This window comes from Lagopus leucura, unplaced genomic scaffold (assembly GCF_019238085.1).
Source record: "Lagopus leucura isolate 7727_CA_CO unplaced genomic scaffold, USGS_WTPT01 Super-Scaffold_100018, whole genome shotgun sequence".
NCBI lineage: Eukaryota > Metazoa > Chordata > Aves > Galliformes > Phasianidae > Lagopus > Lagopus leucura.
In genome coordinates, this window is record NW_024962272.1 from 3516667 (window position 1) to 3528889 (window position 12223).

At 41.6% G+C, this 12223-nt stretch overlaps 1 protein-coding gene across 9 annotated transcripts in view; it reads right to left on the reverse strand.

Annotated features, from left to right (window-relative positions):
- Positions 1–5791: 5791 nt before the first annotated feature.
- Positions 5792–12223, reverse strand: part of MPDZ (multiple PDZ domain crumbs cell polarity complex component) — a 103020-nt gene continuing 96588 nt past the window's right edge. For all 9 annotated transcript variants that reach the window (XM_042877427.1, XM_042877435.1, XM_042877433.1 and 6 more), the window contains 4 exons: positions 9273–9377; positions 9025–9137; positions 7339–7462; positions 5792–6536 (listed from right to left, as the gene is read on the reverse strand). In XM_042877427.1, coding sequence (XP_042733361.1) covers positions 6390–6536; positions 7339–7462; positions 9025–9137; positions 9273–9377 — 489 coding nt within the window. In that variant the 3' untranslated portion in view covers positions 5792–6389. The remainder of the gene's footprint in view (positions 6537–7338; positions 7463–9024; positions 9138–9272; positions 9378–12223) is intronic.

Consider the following 12223-nt stretch of genomic DNA (forward strand, 5'->3'; position numbering starts at 1 on the left):
TCTTGTTCTTTCCTCTTCTTTTTATGTCCCATCATACTAACTTGGCCCATAACATCAAGGGCAGATATTGGTGGTGACAGTGGATCAGACTGTCACAAGCACAGCATGCAGGCTGTTGTTTATCGCTGGCAAAAATGCATAGCTAATGGCAGTGAATATGTTGACAAAGACTGTTTTGTAGCTGAGAATTTGCTCTATCAAATAGTGATATTGTGCTCTTTCATTTCCATGGAAATAAATAGGAAGCATGTTTGGAACAACCTACATACATGTAGCCCAAGACAACTTCTGTTCACTAAATGTAGTCCAGGCAAGACAAAAGGCTGGACACCTGTTGTCATGTTTTTTATGACTTTTTAGTCCTGAACTTTACTCCTGAACAACTGCAAGATCCTGAAAGCCTGAGCAGATATTTGAGACAGAGATGCTGTGGCTCAGGCAGATCTGAGGAAGCACAAATTATTTGAGGCCTGGCTTATATTTATTGGGCCTTATTCAGAGAGGAAGAGAGTCTCTGAAATTGAGAAACAGAGTCTCCAAACTCAAAGAGAGCGTCTCTGAGCCAAGAAGGAGAACTTCCAAGTCCAGAAAGAGAGCCTCCTAGTCGAGAAACAGTGTCTCCAAATCAAAAGACAGAGAACCCAGGAAAGAGTCTGAGCCGAAAGGGAGAATCTCCACCTTCAGAGAGAATCTTTTAGCCAAGAAGCAGAATCTCCATACTGAGACAGAGTCTCCAAGCTGAGAAGGAAAGTCACCCATCTGAGAATAAGAATCTCCAATCCAAGAGAAAAAACTTCCAATCTGAGTGAGACACCTTCCAGTCCAAGCTTGACAGTCTCCAAGCTGAATGAGACATCTGGCAATCCAAATTAACAGTCTCCAAACTGAACAAGTCAAACTTCAGTCTCAAAGAGACTTCCTGCTAACTGAACAAGACAGACTCTGAACTGAGCTGGAGAGTAGGAGCATTGAAATTGAGCAACCTGATTAATCACAGAGGTACCAGCATCGATGTCAGTTGCCCCTGTAAGGGGACAGAAAATGAAATGAGCATCACCTAATTTAGAATAGAAGAAAGAGGAGAAGGAGGAGGAAGTAGAGGAAGAAGACCACAGGAGGAGGAAAGAGGCCCATAGTGGTCCAAGATGCAGAGGAACCAGAGAGAGGGCTTAGACCCCCAGCAAGATCATGGTCACCAATGACCAGGAGAGCAACAACAAGTCCTGAAAGACAAGAAGGTGAGGAAGATATCATCACCATTACTACTCGACCTCTGAAACTGACTGAAATTCCAGGAAAAGACTTTTCATGCCACCCAAATGAGCCTACTGTCACCTGATTACTTCAATGTTGGGACAATGGGGCCAAAAGTGTGTCACTAGATATTAAAGAAGATCATCAACTGGGTGGCATTGCTAGGGACTCAGCCATTGAAGTGGATGTCAGGATGAGGTGTTCACCCCCTGGAAGTGGATACTGTTAGCCATAAAGGAAAAATATCTGTTCAAAGACAATCTGATGCCTGAGATAAAAAAATGAACTGCTGTGGAAAAAGGCATCCATTATTAGAGAGAATGCATTGTGGTGGAAATGCTGCATGATTGTACATTTATTCCTGACAATCCAAACAAAGAGCATGATCCTGAGAGAGTCAGGTGTATACCAAGTATGTGGTGTATATTCACAAAGACTGCACCAGAAAGGTACACCAGTACATCTGGAGCAATGTAAGGCAGAGGGGAAACAATACCTCTTTTAAATGAACTAATCAACAGACTTCATGACTTTGAATTACATTTAACCCCTATGTGAGCTTCTGTTTCAGCCACTGAAAAAATAACTGAAAAATTTCACAGAATGGAGAGCAAACAAGAAGATATAATGGACAAACTGCCTACTGTGCTTTATTGTGATGAAATGGACAAATCCTTGGTGATATCAGAGACACCTGATGGAGATCAGGATTCTCAAAACAGCCTACTGGAAGGGCTGATCAAATTGGCTTATTCCCAACCTCCACCATCCAATGTCTCAGCTATTAAATGAAGGTGTCCTCCTGCTCGAGCAAGTGACAACAGTAAGACTGTGCTGCATATTGCCTTTTGGCGTTACCTATGTGACCATGGAGAAGATGTGAAGATGTGGTATAAAAAAACCACTCCTGTACTACAGGCACAAGCAAAGTAATTTCAAGACAGATCAACCACCAAGATGAACTTCTCCAACAAGGTGACTGCTCCAGTTTCTGTGGTACACGGCAAAAGTGGTAAGGACCCTGATCATGACTCATGGAAGAAGAATGATAGAGGAAACAAATAGAGGGGCCCTGCCCCAGCCAGCAGAGGGAAAGGGACAAAAGAGCATATTGTACTGTGTGGATTAGATGGCCTGGCACATCAGAACTACTGAAATATAAGGCATTGGTGCATGCTGGTGCATAAAGCACTCTAATGCCCTCGAGTTACAAAGGGATAAAATAAATTTATGTTTCTGGGGTGACTGGGATTTCCAAGAGTTGACTATGCTGGAGGCTGAAATAAGCCTCACTAGGAAAGACTGGCAAAAGAAACCTATTGTGGAGCCCAGGGGCTCCATATATACCTGGTATTCATTACCTCAGAAGGGTATATTTAAGGATCCCAAGGGGTATCAGTGGGCCTTTAGAATAGCTGCTGTAGACACAGAAGGTGTTAAGCAATTGTCTGTTTTGCCTGGACTGTCAGAAGATCCATCTGTTGTGGGGTTGCTATGAGTAAAAGAGCAACAGGTACCGATTGCTACAAAAACAGTGCACAGATGGCAGTACCACACCAACAGAGATTCCTTGCTCCCCATTCATAAGCTGTTTTGTCAGCTAGAGAGTCAGGGAGTGATCAGCAAAAATCACTCACCTTTTAACAGTGCCATATGGCCAGTGTGTAAAGCCAGTGGAGAATGGAGGCTGACGGTGGACTACCGTGGCCTGAATGAAGTCACGCCCCCACTGAGTGCTGCTGTGCCGGACATGTTAGAACTCCAGTATGAACTGGAGTCAAAAGCGGCCAAATGGTATGCCACCACTGAGATTGCTAATGCCTTCTTTTCCATTCCTTTGGCCAAAGAATGTAAGCCACAGTTTGCTTTTACCTGGAGGGGCATTCAGTATACCTGGAATCATTTGCCCCAGGGGTGGAAACACAGCCCGACCATTTGCCATGGGCTGATCCAATGTGCACTGGAACAGGGAGGTGCTCCTGAGCACTTACAGTACATTGATGACATCATTGTGTGGGACAACACAGCAAAGGAAGTTTTGAGAAAGGAGAGCAAATAATCCAGATCCTTCTCCGTGCTGGTTTCACTATTAAGCGAAGCAAAGTGAAAGGACCTGCCCAGGAAATTCAGTTCCTAGGTATAAAGTGGAAAGATGGCCGTCATCACATCCCAACAGATGTGATCGACAAAATCACTGCCATGTCTCCAACCACTAATAAGGAAGAGACACAATTGTTTCTGGGCGTAGTGGGTTTTGTAGAATGCATGTTCCAAACTACAGCCTCATCATAAGCCCAGTTTATCATGTGACGTGAATGAAGAATGAGTTTACATGCAATCCTGAGCAGCAGCAGTCTTTTGAGCAGATTAAGCAAGAGGTAGCCCATGCTGTGGCTTTGGGGCCAGTATGGATGGGAGAGAATGCGAAGGACATCCTCAACACTGCTGCTGGAGAGAAAGGTCCCACTTGGAGTTTGTGGCAAAGAGCCTCAGGAGAGACCCGAGGCCGACCCCTGGGATTTTGGAGTCGGGTGTACAGAGGTTCTGAAGAGCACTACACTCCAACTGAGAAGGAGATCGTATCTGCGTATGAGGGGGTTTGGGCTGCTTCTGAAACAGTCAGTACTGAAACACAGCTCTTTCTGGCACCAGCCAGTGCTGAACTGGATGTTCGAGGGAAATGTTCCCTCCACCCGTCCTGCAACTGATGCCACCTGAATTGCGTGGATTATGCAATGAGCTTGCATGAGGAACCTCAGCCATCCAAGAATCCTAGAGATGATCATGGACTGCCTGAAAGCAAAATGTTTGGAACATCACCAGAACAGATATTGCATGCTAGAAGCCCCACCATACAATGAACTACCAGAAAATGAGAAGAAATATACCCTGTTCGTAGATGGATCATATAATGCTGTGGGGAAGCATTGCAGATGGAAATCTGCTGTGTGGAGCCCTGCACAACAAGTTGCAGAGGCCACTGAAGTGAAAGCAGAATCAAGCCAATTTGTAGAGGTGAAGGCTGTCCACTGGCCTTAGATGGTGCTAACGGGAGAGGTGGCCAATGCTCTATCATTACACTGATTCATGGATGGGTGGCAAATGCCTTATGGGGGTGGTTACAGCAGTGGGAGCAAAATAACTGGCAAAGAAGGGGTAAATCTATTTGGGCTGCTGAACTGTGGAAAGGCTGCCCGAATAAAGAATATGGTTGTAAAGGTGCGCCATGTAGATGCTCATGTGAAGAGTCGGGCTACTGAAGAACAGCAAAACAACCATCAGGTAAACCGAGCTGCCAGAATTGAGGTGGCTCAAATAGACCTGCACTGGCAACACATGGGTGAATTATTTCTAATTCAGTGGGCCCATGAGACCTCAGGCCATCAAGGAAGAGAGGCAACATACAAATGGACTAGAGACTGAGGGATGGACGCTATTGCACAGGTTATTCATGACTGTGACACATGCGCCACAATTAAACAAGCCAAGAGGATGAAGCTCTCTGGGGGGAAGGGCTATGGCAAAAGTATAAATATGGGGAGGCATGGCAGGTTGATTATGTCACCTTACCACAATCTCGCAGTGATTTTATGTGCTTACCATGCTGGAAGCAACCTCTGGGTGGCTTGAAACATATGCAGTACCCCAGGCTACCACCCAAAACACCATACTGGGTCTCGAGAAGCAAGTCCTGTGGTGACATGGCACTCATTTTGAGATTGAGTTGATAATTGAGGCTGATAATGGGACTCATTTAAGGAATTTCCTTGTAAATTCTTGGGCCAAAAATCACAGCATTTAGTGGATTTATTATACCCCCTGTCATGCACTAGCTTCTGGTAAAATCGATTGATACAGTGGGTTTTTAAGAACTATGTTGAAAGCAATGGGTGGTAGAACAGTTAAATAAATACTGGGAGAATTTGGCAGAAGCCACCTGGTTGGTGAATACTCAAGGATTTATCAATTGTGATGGTCCTGCCCAATCTAACTCCATGCATACTGTAGAGGGAGATAAGGTCCCTCTAGTACATGTAAAGAGCATGTTGGGAAACTGGTTTGGGTTCTTCCAGCTTCTGGAAAGGGCTGTGTTTCTCTCTGTGAAACTATTTTTGCTCAAGGATCTGGGTCCACTTGGTGGGTGATGCAGAAAAATGAGGATGTTCAATGTGTACCACAAGGGAATGTGATGTTGACCAGTAATTTCTTGTATATGTATGTGTGTGCATGTGTTTAATGTTTGGTAATTAGGTTTGTTTGTATATATTAAGCATGATGTAGTGATGTGGAATAATGAGTGGAATGTCATGGTTTTATGATTTTTGGTTATCAGTATTGCTAGGAGAAAAAACTCTAATCCTTCCCATAGTACAGTTTCTGGGGACTCTGCTTAAAGAGGGTAAATTTCTACTAGCCAGTGGATTTTTCACTGAGCCCTGAGCACAAACGCGCTTCACCCAAATTGAACACTTCCCCCTCCTCAAAAACAAACCATCAGACAAACACAAAAATAGAACAACCAATTCTCAACAGTAAGTCATACAAAAAAAGTGAGTTTTTTTCTTTTTCTTTATGGATACAGCAAGGCTTAGGAAATAGGAAAATAGAAAACAGAAAGAAGGAAAAAACAATAGAACAGCAATCCCCATTCCCAACTCCTTCTATATCAGTAATACAAATAACCACCTATATTCAACTGTCTACCTTCACATAGATCACTTTTCATCCTTTTTTCAAATTCTGTATTTTAGTAATGTTTTTTTTCTCCAAACTTATTGTTTTCTGATTACTTCTCTTCATGTCATACCCCTTTCAACTCAGTGATTTTGTAATTTTTGTTCTGTATTTCAAACATTCAAAGCACCAATTTTGCTTACAAGTTTTCACTATAGTGCTACTAGGCAAAATATCCATGTCTTTGCCACAGATAACTTACTCCATCACAGTTGTTCGACAATATGAGTAATACTTCTACTGCATACAAAAATATCATTAAATGTTATTTCTCTTCAGTGACGTAACACAGTTCTGACAAGTTGGAAGAGCAAGAAGGTTATATAAACATTTTGGTTTTCCTTGCTATGTGGAATAAAAATAATATAATCTTGTTGACACTACACCTTTGGGGAGCCAGCTCATGAAAGAACAGTCAAAGTGACCGTTCCTTTTGTTCTTTTCAAAATAGCAACTGCTTCCTCATGAGTCACCCCTTCTAAACTCTGCCCATTCACAGCAATGATTTGATCCCCCCTCTTCAGGCGTCCATCTTCTGCTGCTGCACCCTGAAACAATACAACATGTAATTGTAGACTCATCCATTTATTTTTCTTCCTCCTACACATTCAATATGGTCTGAATAAGATGAGTTCACTGTACAAATCCCCTTAAACCTTTTACGGTTGTCAATTATTCAACTACAATCAATCCCAGATTAACCTACTAGTACTGCAGTATGTTCTGCATTCTCTAGTTGTCACAACACTTAGAAGCTGGACCTATGTGATTTTTTATATTTCTTTAACCCTGACAATCTACCTATATAACTTTAAAACTCTAACACAGTAAGATTTCAATACCTGAAAAATCTTTAAGCAACTGGTATTAGAAATCTCATAGTCAAAACCCAGTACTGTACTTTGACTAACCACAAATGTTTGGGATTCCTGACTACAGTTTTTGATGACTTGGGGCTCTTCCAAATGGCAGGCCAAAGTTCAAAGCTGAGTCAGTACCTGAATTTCTACAAAGGCCCAGAATGAGTTCAGTTATTATATGTTAGTCTAGTTTTCAGACTCTCACCGAAAATAAATACATTGGTTCCTTTTATTACTTGAAGAAAAAGTATCTGAACATTTCCTATTTTTAGAGTTGAAAAAGATTCTGCCATACGCTGTCACATGCATTTGGAAATTTTGAATCTTCCTATAACTTCAAAAGCTGCAAGATCTTTTTGAACCGAACTTGCACTGGGCAAGAAAAGCTGTGAAGAAAAACTGTTTGTAATCCTTTAGTCTCAAACTCGTATTTTAAGAAACTACTTACTGTGAACTAATAAATGGATCAATTGAACAAACATACTCTTACCTTTGCAAATACTGTCTTCACATAAATGGGTAAGTCTCCATGGGGACTGCCATATCCCCCCACAATGCTAAAGCCTAGGCCATCTGGCCCTCTCTCCAGAGTAATGGTCTTGTACTGAGGAGGTCTAATGAAACAGAAAACAATATTGCTATGCTGTCTAAATAAATTATTTACATTAGAATGTTGTCAACAAAAAGCATTTCACCTTTCTAGCTAAGCAATATATCTTCCTTTCTCTTCTTTTCCGCTGTAAATATGAACTTTATGATTATTTTTGTTAATGCAGAACACTAATTCAGTCTAATGCCCCCATTTAAGTGAGTTATTTCAAATACTTGTTTCATAGTGTTTTCACCCAGCTCAGAAGATGGTTACTGCTGCAATGTTGCACTAATAGTGCTTAGCGGGTACACAGAGATCTGATACAATTATCTCAAATGTTCCTAATGATCACATACTTTAAAAAACCTGTAACCCAAAATTTGACTCACAGTTATGTTGCAAGGTTTAATTGCTTTTCTCCTTCTTTGATACCTGATTGTGCATTTGTGTATGTGTTCATACAGACAATTTATAGTACATCTCCAAACATATACTCTGACTACATAAACATTTGAAGTTCTATCTTTTGAAGAGTGTAGGCTGCTCCAAAAGTAATATCTCCTACTTATTTCTGTGGAAACTACAGCAAGGAGCACAACAATACTATCTGACAGAGCAAATTCTCAGCTACAAAATACTGTTTTTCCACATGGTCACTACCACTAACCATGCATTTTTGCCAGCAGTGAGTCTGCATGCTGCACATGTAAAAATCTGCACTAGTAGAGATGACCCACTGTCACCACTATTGAATTGCATCACCCACTGTCTCACTGTGCTTACATCACTGTTAGGCTTCCATAAACATTCAGCATCACTGAATGTCAGTGGGTGCCATTTATTCCACATGGAGGAATTCAAGGACACCTTTCTCTCATACCGACTTCTATGTCAGACACCATTTTGCCAGATTACCCAATGCTGCCATCAGTCACATAATGACAAAATGTAACCAATATTGGCAGGGACATTCAACTTCTACTGCCATACCACCAAAATCTGCCCCTGATGTTCTGGGCCAAAATAAAAAAAAAATAGGAGGCATTACTTTTAGGGCAGCCTTCATACTTCTGTGGAGCTAAAGAATCTTGTTCTCTCTTCCTGTGCTTATAAAAATGTCTCAAATTGATAACCTACATTGAGGCAACTCTTCTTTACACTGCTGGCTTTTGTAGTCTACCAGTAGTGGTATACCATGTACACATGAAAAGTTCAGTGTCTCTTGATATTCTAGTGTTAGAAAGCACATGAAGGAAAGTACCACTGTAGAAAGGACTTGGCTATTTAAGCCTGAGAACAGTCATTTTGGGCAAATCAACTAATCTGAGCTGCCAAAACTCAATAAAGAATTTATTTAAAGAGAAAAAAATGAAGTCACATTTTAGTTCCAAAGTAGACAAGAAAAAAAGCAGCAGTGAATTGCACCATGGAAAAATGCAGAATGGGACCTACAAGGTGCCAAATATATCAAAGGTGATTAAGTCAAACAATTCATCAGTCATCTGACGGAATTAGTACACATTTTATGCCAAGTTTCACCTGAAGTAAAAGGCTACCAAGGTTGTGTATTATATAGTTACTGACCCTAGATCATCCTGAAAAATGCTTGTTGCAGTTAGTCCTGCAAGTGAAAGACCGGATGTAGGTGGATCCTGCTGCTGACCAGTTATGACGCTCACATCTCCTCCAGCAACCACCTAAGGAGAGAGTTCAGTAAAGTGAATTAAAAAAAGTCTGTAAAATGAGAATGGTGATACTAAAATAATTCACCATAACAACTGGCAAAATAACATTTAAAAAATATTCCAGATAATACTAAAGATTTTTTTTACCTGCAACTCAATAGTGCCTGAAGCATTTTTTAATATGCCAACAGCTTGGGAGTGAGTCATGCCCTCAGTAGATGTTCCACAGATGCTAACAATCCTGTCCCCAACCTGTAGAAGAAAACCTTGATAATATAACTACCACTAAGAGGTTTAGCTGCATATATATATTTAGCATTTTCTTTTGATAACAGCAGATTTGAGTATCTGGATTTAGCTAGAAATTATCACTGTATCTAGTGACACATAGCAGAAAGAAAGAAATCAGCAACTCTTTTTGGTACATTCTCTCTCAAAGACATAGTATCATTGAGTCACATAATGAAGTGACACAAAGGTAGAAAATCTGACATAAAAACTTGCAAATTATTGCTTAGTTGTAGTGTGTTCAGAGTAAAAAGTAATTTACAGGATAGATGAATCATACAGAATCATATAGCACATCACCTGAATATAGATAGGTTGAAGTGACAGATTATCACAAGAGAACATATGTTTAAATTCATCCTGAACCAACACTGTACATTCTCCAAACAGCAGTAGTTTAATTCCACAATTTCTAGTACACTACATACGTAAGCACTGTGCGAGTCGAAACCTCCTGCTTTAACCCAGCATAAAAAAAAAAAAAAAAAAAAAAAAAAAACTGCTCTTATTTTTAGATAAGCAGAAAACATGAGGTGTGAAGAAAATTGCATAGATGCAGTTACACAAATAACTCATCTCTGTAGTTCACTTGCAGGATTCTGAATCAGTTTCCCCATCATGAATTTTTAAAAGCTCACCACTTCTGTGATCCAAGATTGCCTTAAGACTCATTTCCGAAGTTAGTATTTTTCACCAGCTACCTTTTACCAAGCTACCAACATGATTTAGTTCATAGTCTATGATTCTATACGTGAAAAAATCATGGCCATCAGCCAGGCAGATCCTATACAGCTGCTCTGGTGCTGAGACAGTGGAGTCAACAGCCTGGACTTAGCAAGCAGCAAAGGCCAGCAGCTGGGATCTCCTTCTAGGAAAAGTAGCACAGACAAAGCAGGTGGAAAAGATATACAGTCTTTCACTTTACGGCAGTGACTCTTGTCAGCTGGGAAAGAAAGACATTCCCTTCAAGGAATGTTACTCAGGCAAAAGGATCACCATGATGAAAGTACTTGACGGAAAGTGCTGTGGTAAAGATGATGTATGATATTAGCTTGGATGATAATGCTCTATTCCAAGATCCAGATGACATCACATGTACATAATGTATGTGGTGGAGTGCTACATGGAATGCACCATCGTTGTCTGCCAGAATCCTGGCAGGAGCAAACTGGAAAGATAACAAAAGAATGGTGGATAGATGAAGTGGCTTGCCTACTTTTACGAAATCAAGATAATCTCTTTTTCTCCCCAGGGACCTGTGTCTCAGATATGGTTCAACTGATTCAACAGCTTCAGGAAAACAAACTGGTTCAGTGGTGAAACAAACCAACATCTCACCCATTAGAAGTATTCCTCTAATCAGGAAAAGGATAGTGGGTACACACCACATGCTATTCTGTGGTTTTACCTATATCATCACAGAGAGGAAGTGGGATGGAAAACCTGCGTCGATTCTGGAGGCATGGATACATGAGTTGCATGGGAAAACACATGAGAGGGTTCTCCCCAAAAATGACAGCTCTGGTTTCCAATGGGCAGATCTCTAATCAGAGTAGATGGTCTGACCTTACTTCTGAGGTTAACAATGAGCCTTCTGGCTTTAAACACACTTTTTCACATGATTTCCATTCATCAGCTGGAGAACCAAGAAGATTCAGCACCAGCAAGATTCAGCCATCCATCAATAGTCCCATAAGGACAGTGTTAGCCTCCACTCTTCATCACAGAATTTCACAATGGAGTATTGTGGCCTGAATGAAGTCACATCACTGCTATGTGCTGCAGTGCCAGACATGCTACAACTTCAATATCAATGGGAAACAAAGGCAGCCGAGTGGTATAGCACAACTGAAATTGATGATGTGTTTTCCTCAATCCCTTTGGTGGTAGAGTGCAGGCCACAATTAACTTTCACCTGGAAGGGCATCCAGTGCATCAGTAAACAACTCCCCCAGAGCTGGAAACACAGCCTTGTCATTTGCCATGGGCTGATCCAGACTGACTGGACCAGAGGCAAAGCTACTGAATGTCTGCAGTGCATTGACGATATAATCACAGAAACATTGAACAGTTGGGATTAGAAGGAATCATCTAGTTCCAATCCTCTTGCTAACCTCCAAGAAGGGGGTTCTCACAACCCCCTTTGGTTTGGGCAAGCTGCTCCAGTGTCTCACCACCCTCACAGTATATAATTTCTTCCTAACATCTAGTGCAAATCTACCCTCTTTCAGTTGAAAGCCATTCCTCTTCATCCTGTCACTACATGCCCTTATAAAACATCCCTCAGCTTTCCTGTTTTCCAGCTCCCTTCAGGGACTGGAAGGCCACTGTAAGATCCCCTGGAGCTTTCTCTTCTCCATGCTGAAGAGCCCTGGCTCCCTCAGACTGTCCCCACAAACGAGGTGCTTAAGCCCTCTAATCATCCTCCTGGCCCTTCTCTAGACACACTCCAACAGCTCAATGTCCTTCTTGCACTGGGGGGAAATGGAAGCAGTATTCCAGCTGGGGTCTCATGAGAGCAGAGTAGAGGGGCAGAATCACCTCCCTCGACCTGCTGGTCACTCTTCTGTTGATGCAACTCTGGATACAATTGGACTTCTGGACTGCAAGCACACACTGACAGCTCATGCTGAGTCTTTTATCAACTGACATCCTCAAAAATCCTTCTCCTCAAGGCTGTTCTCAAGCAATTCTCCAGCCTGTATTTGTGCTTGGGATTACCATGACCCAGGTGCAGGACATTGCACTTGGCCTTGTTGAGTTTCATGATGTTGGCATGGGTCCACCTCTCAAGCCTGATCAAGTTCCTT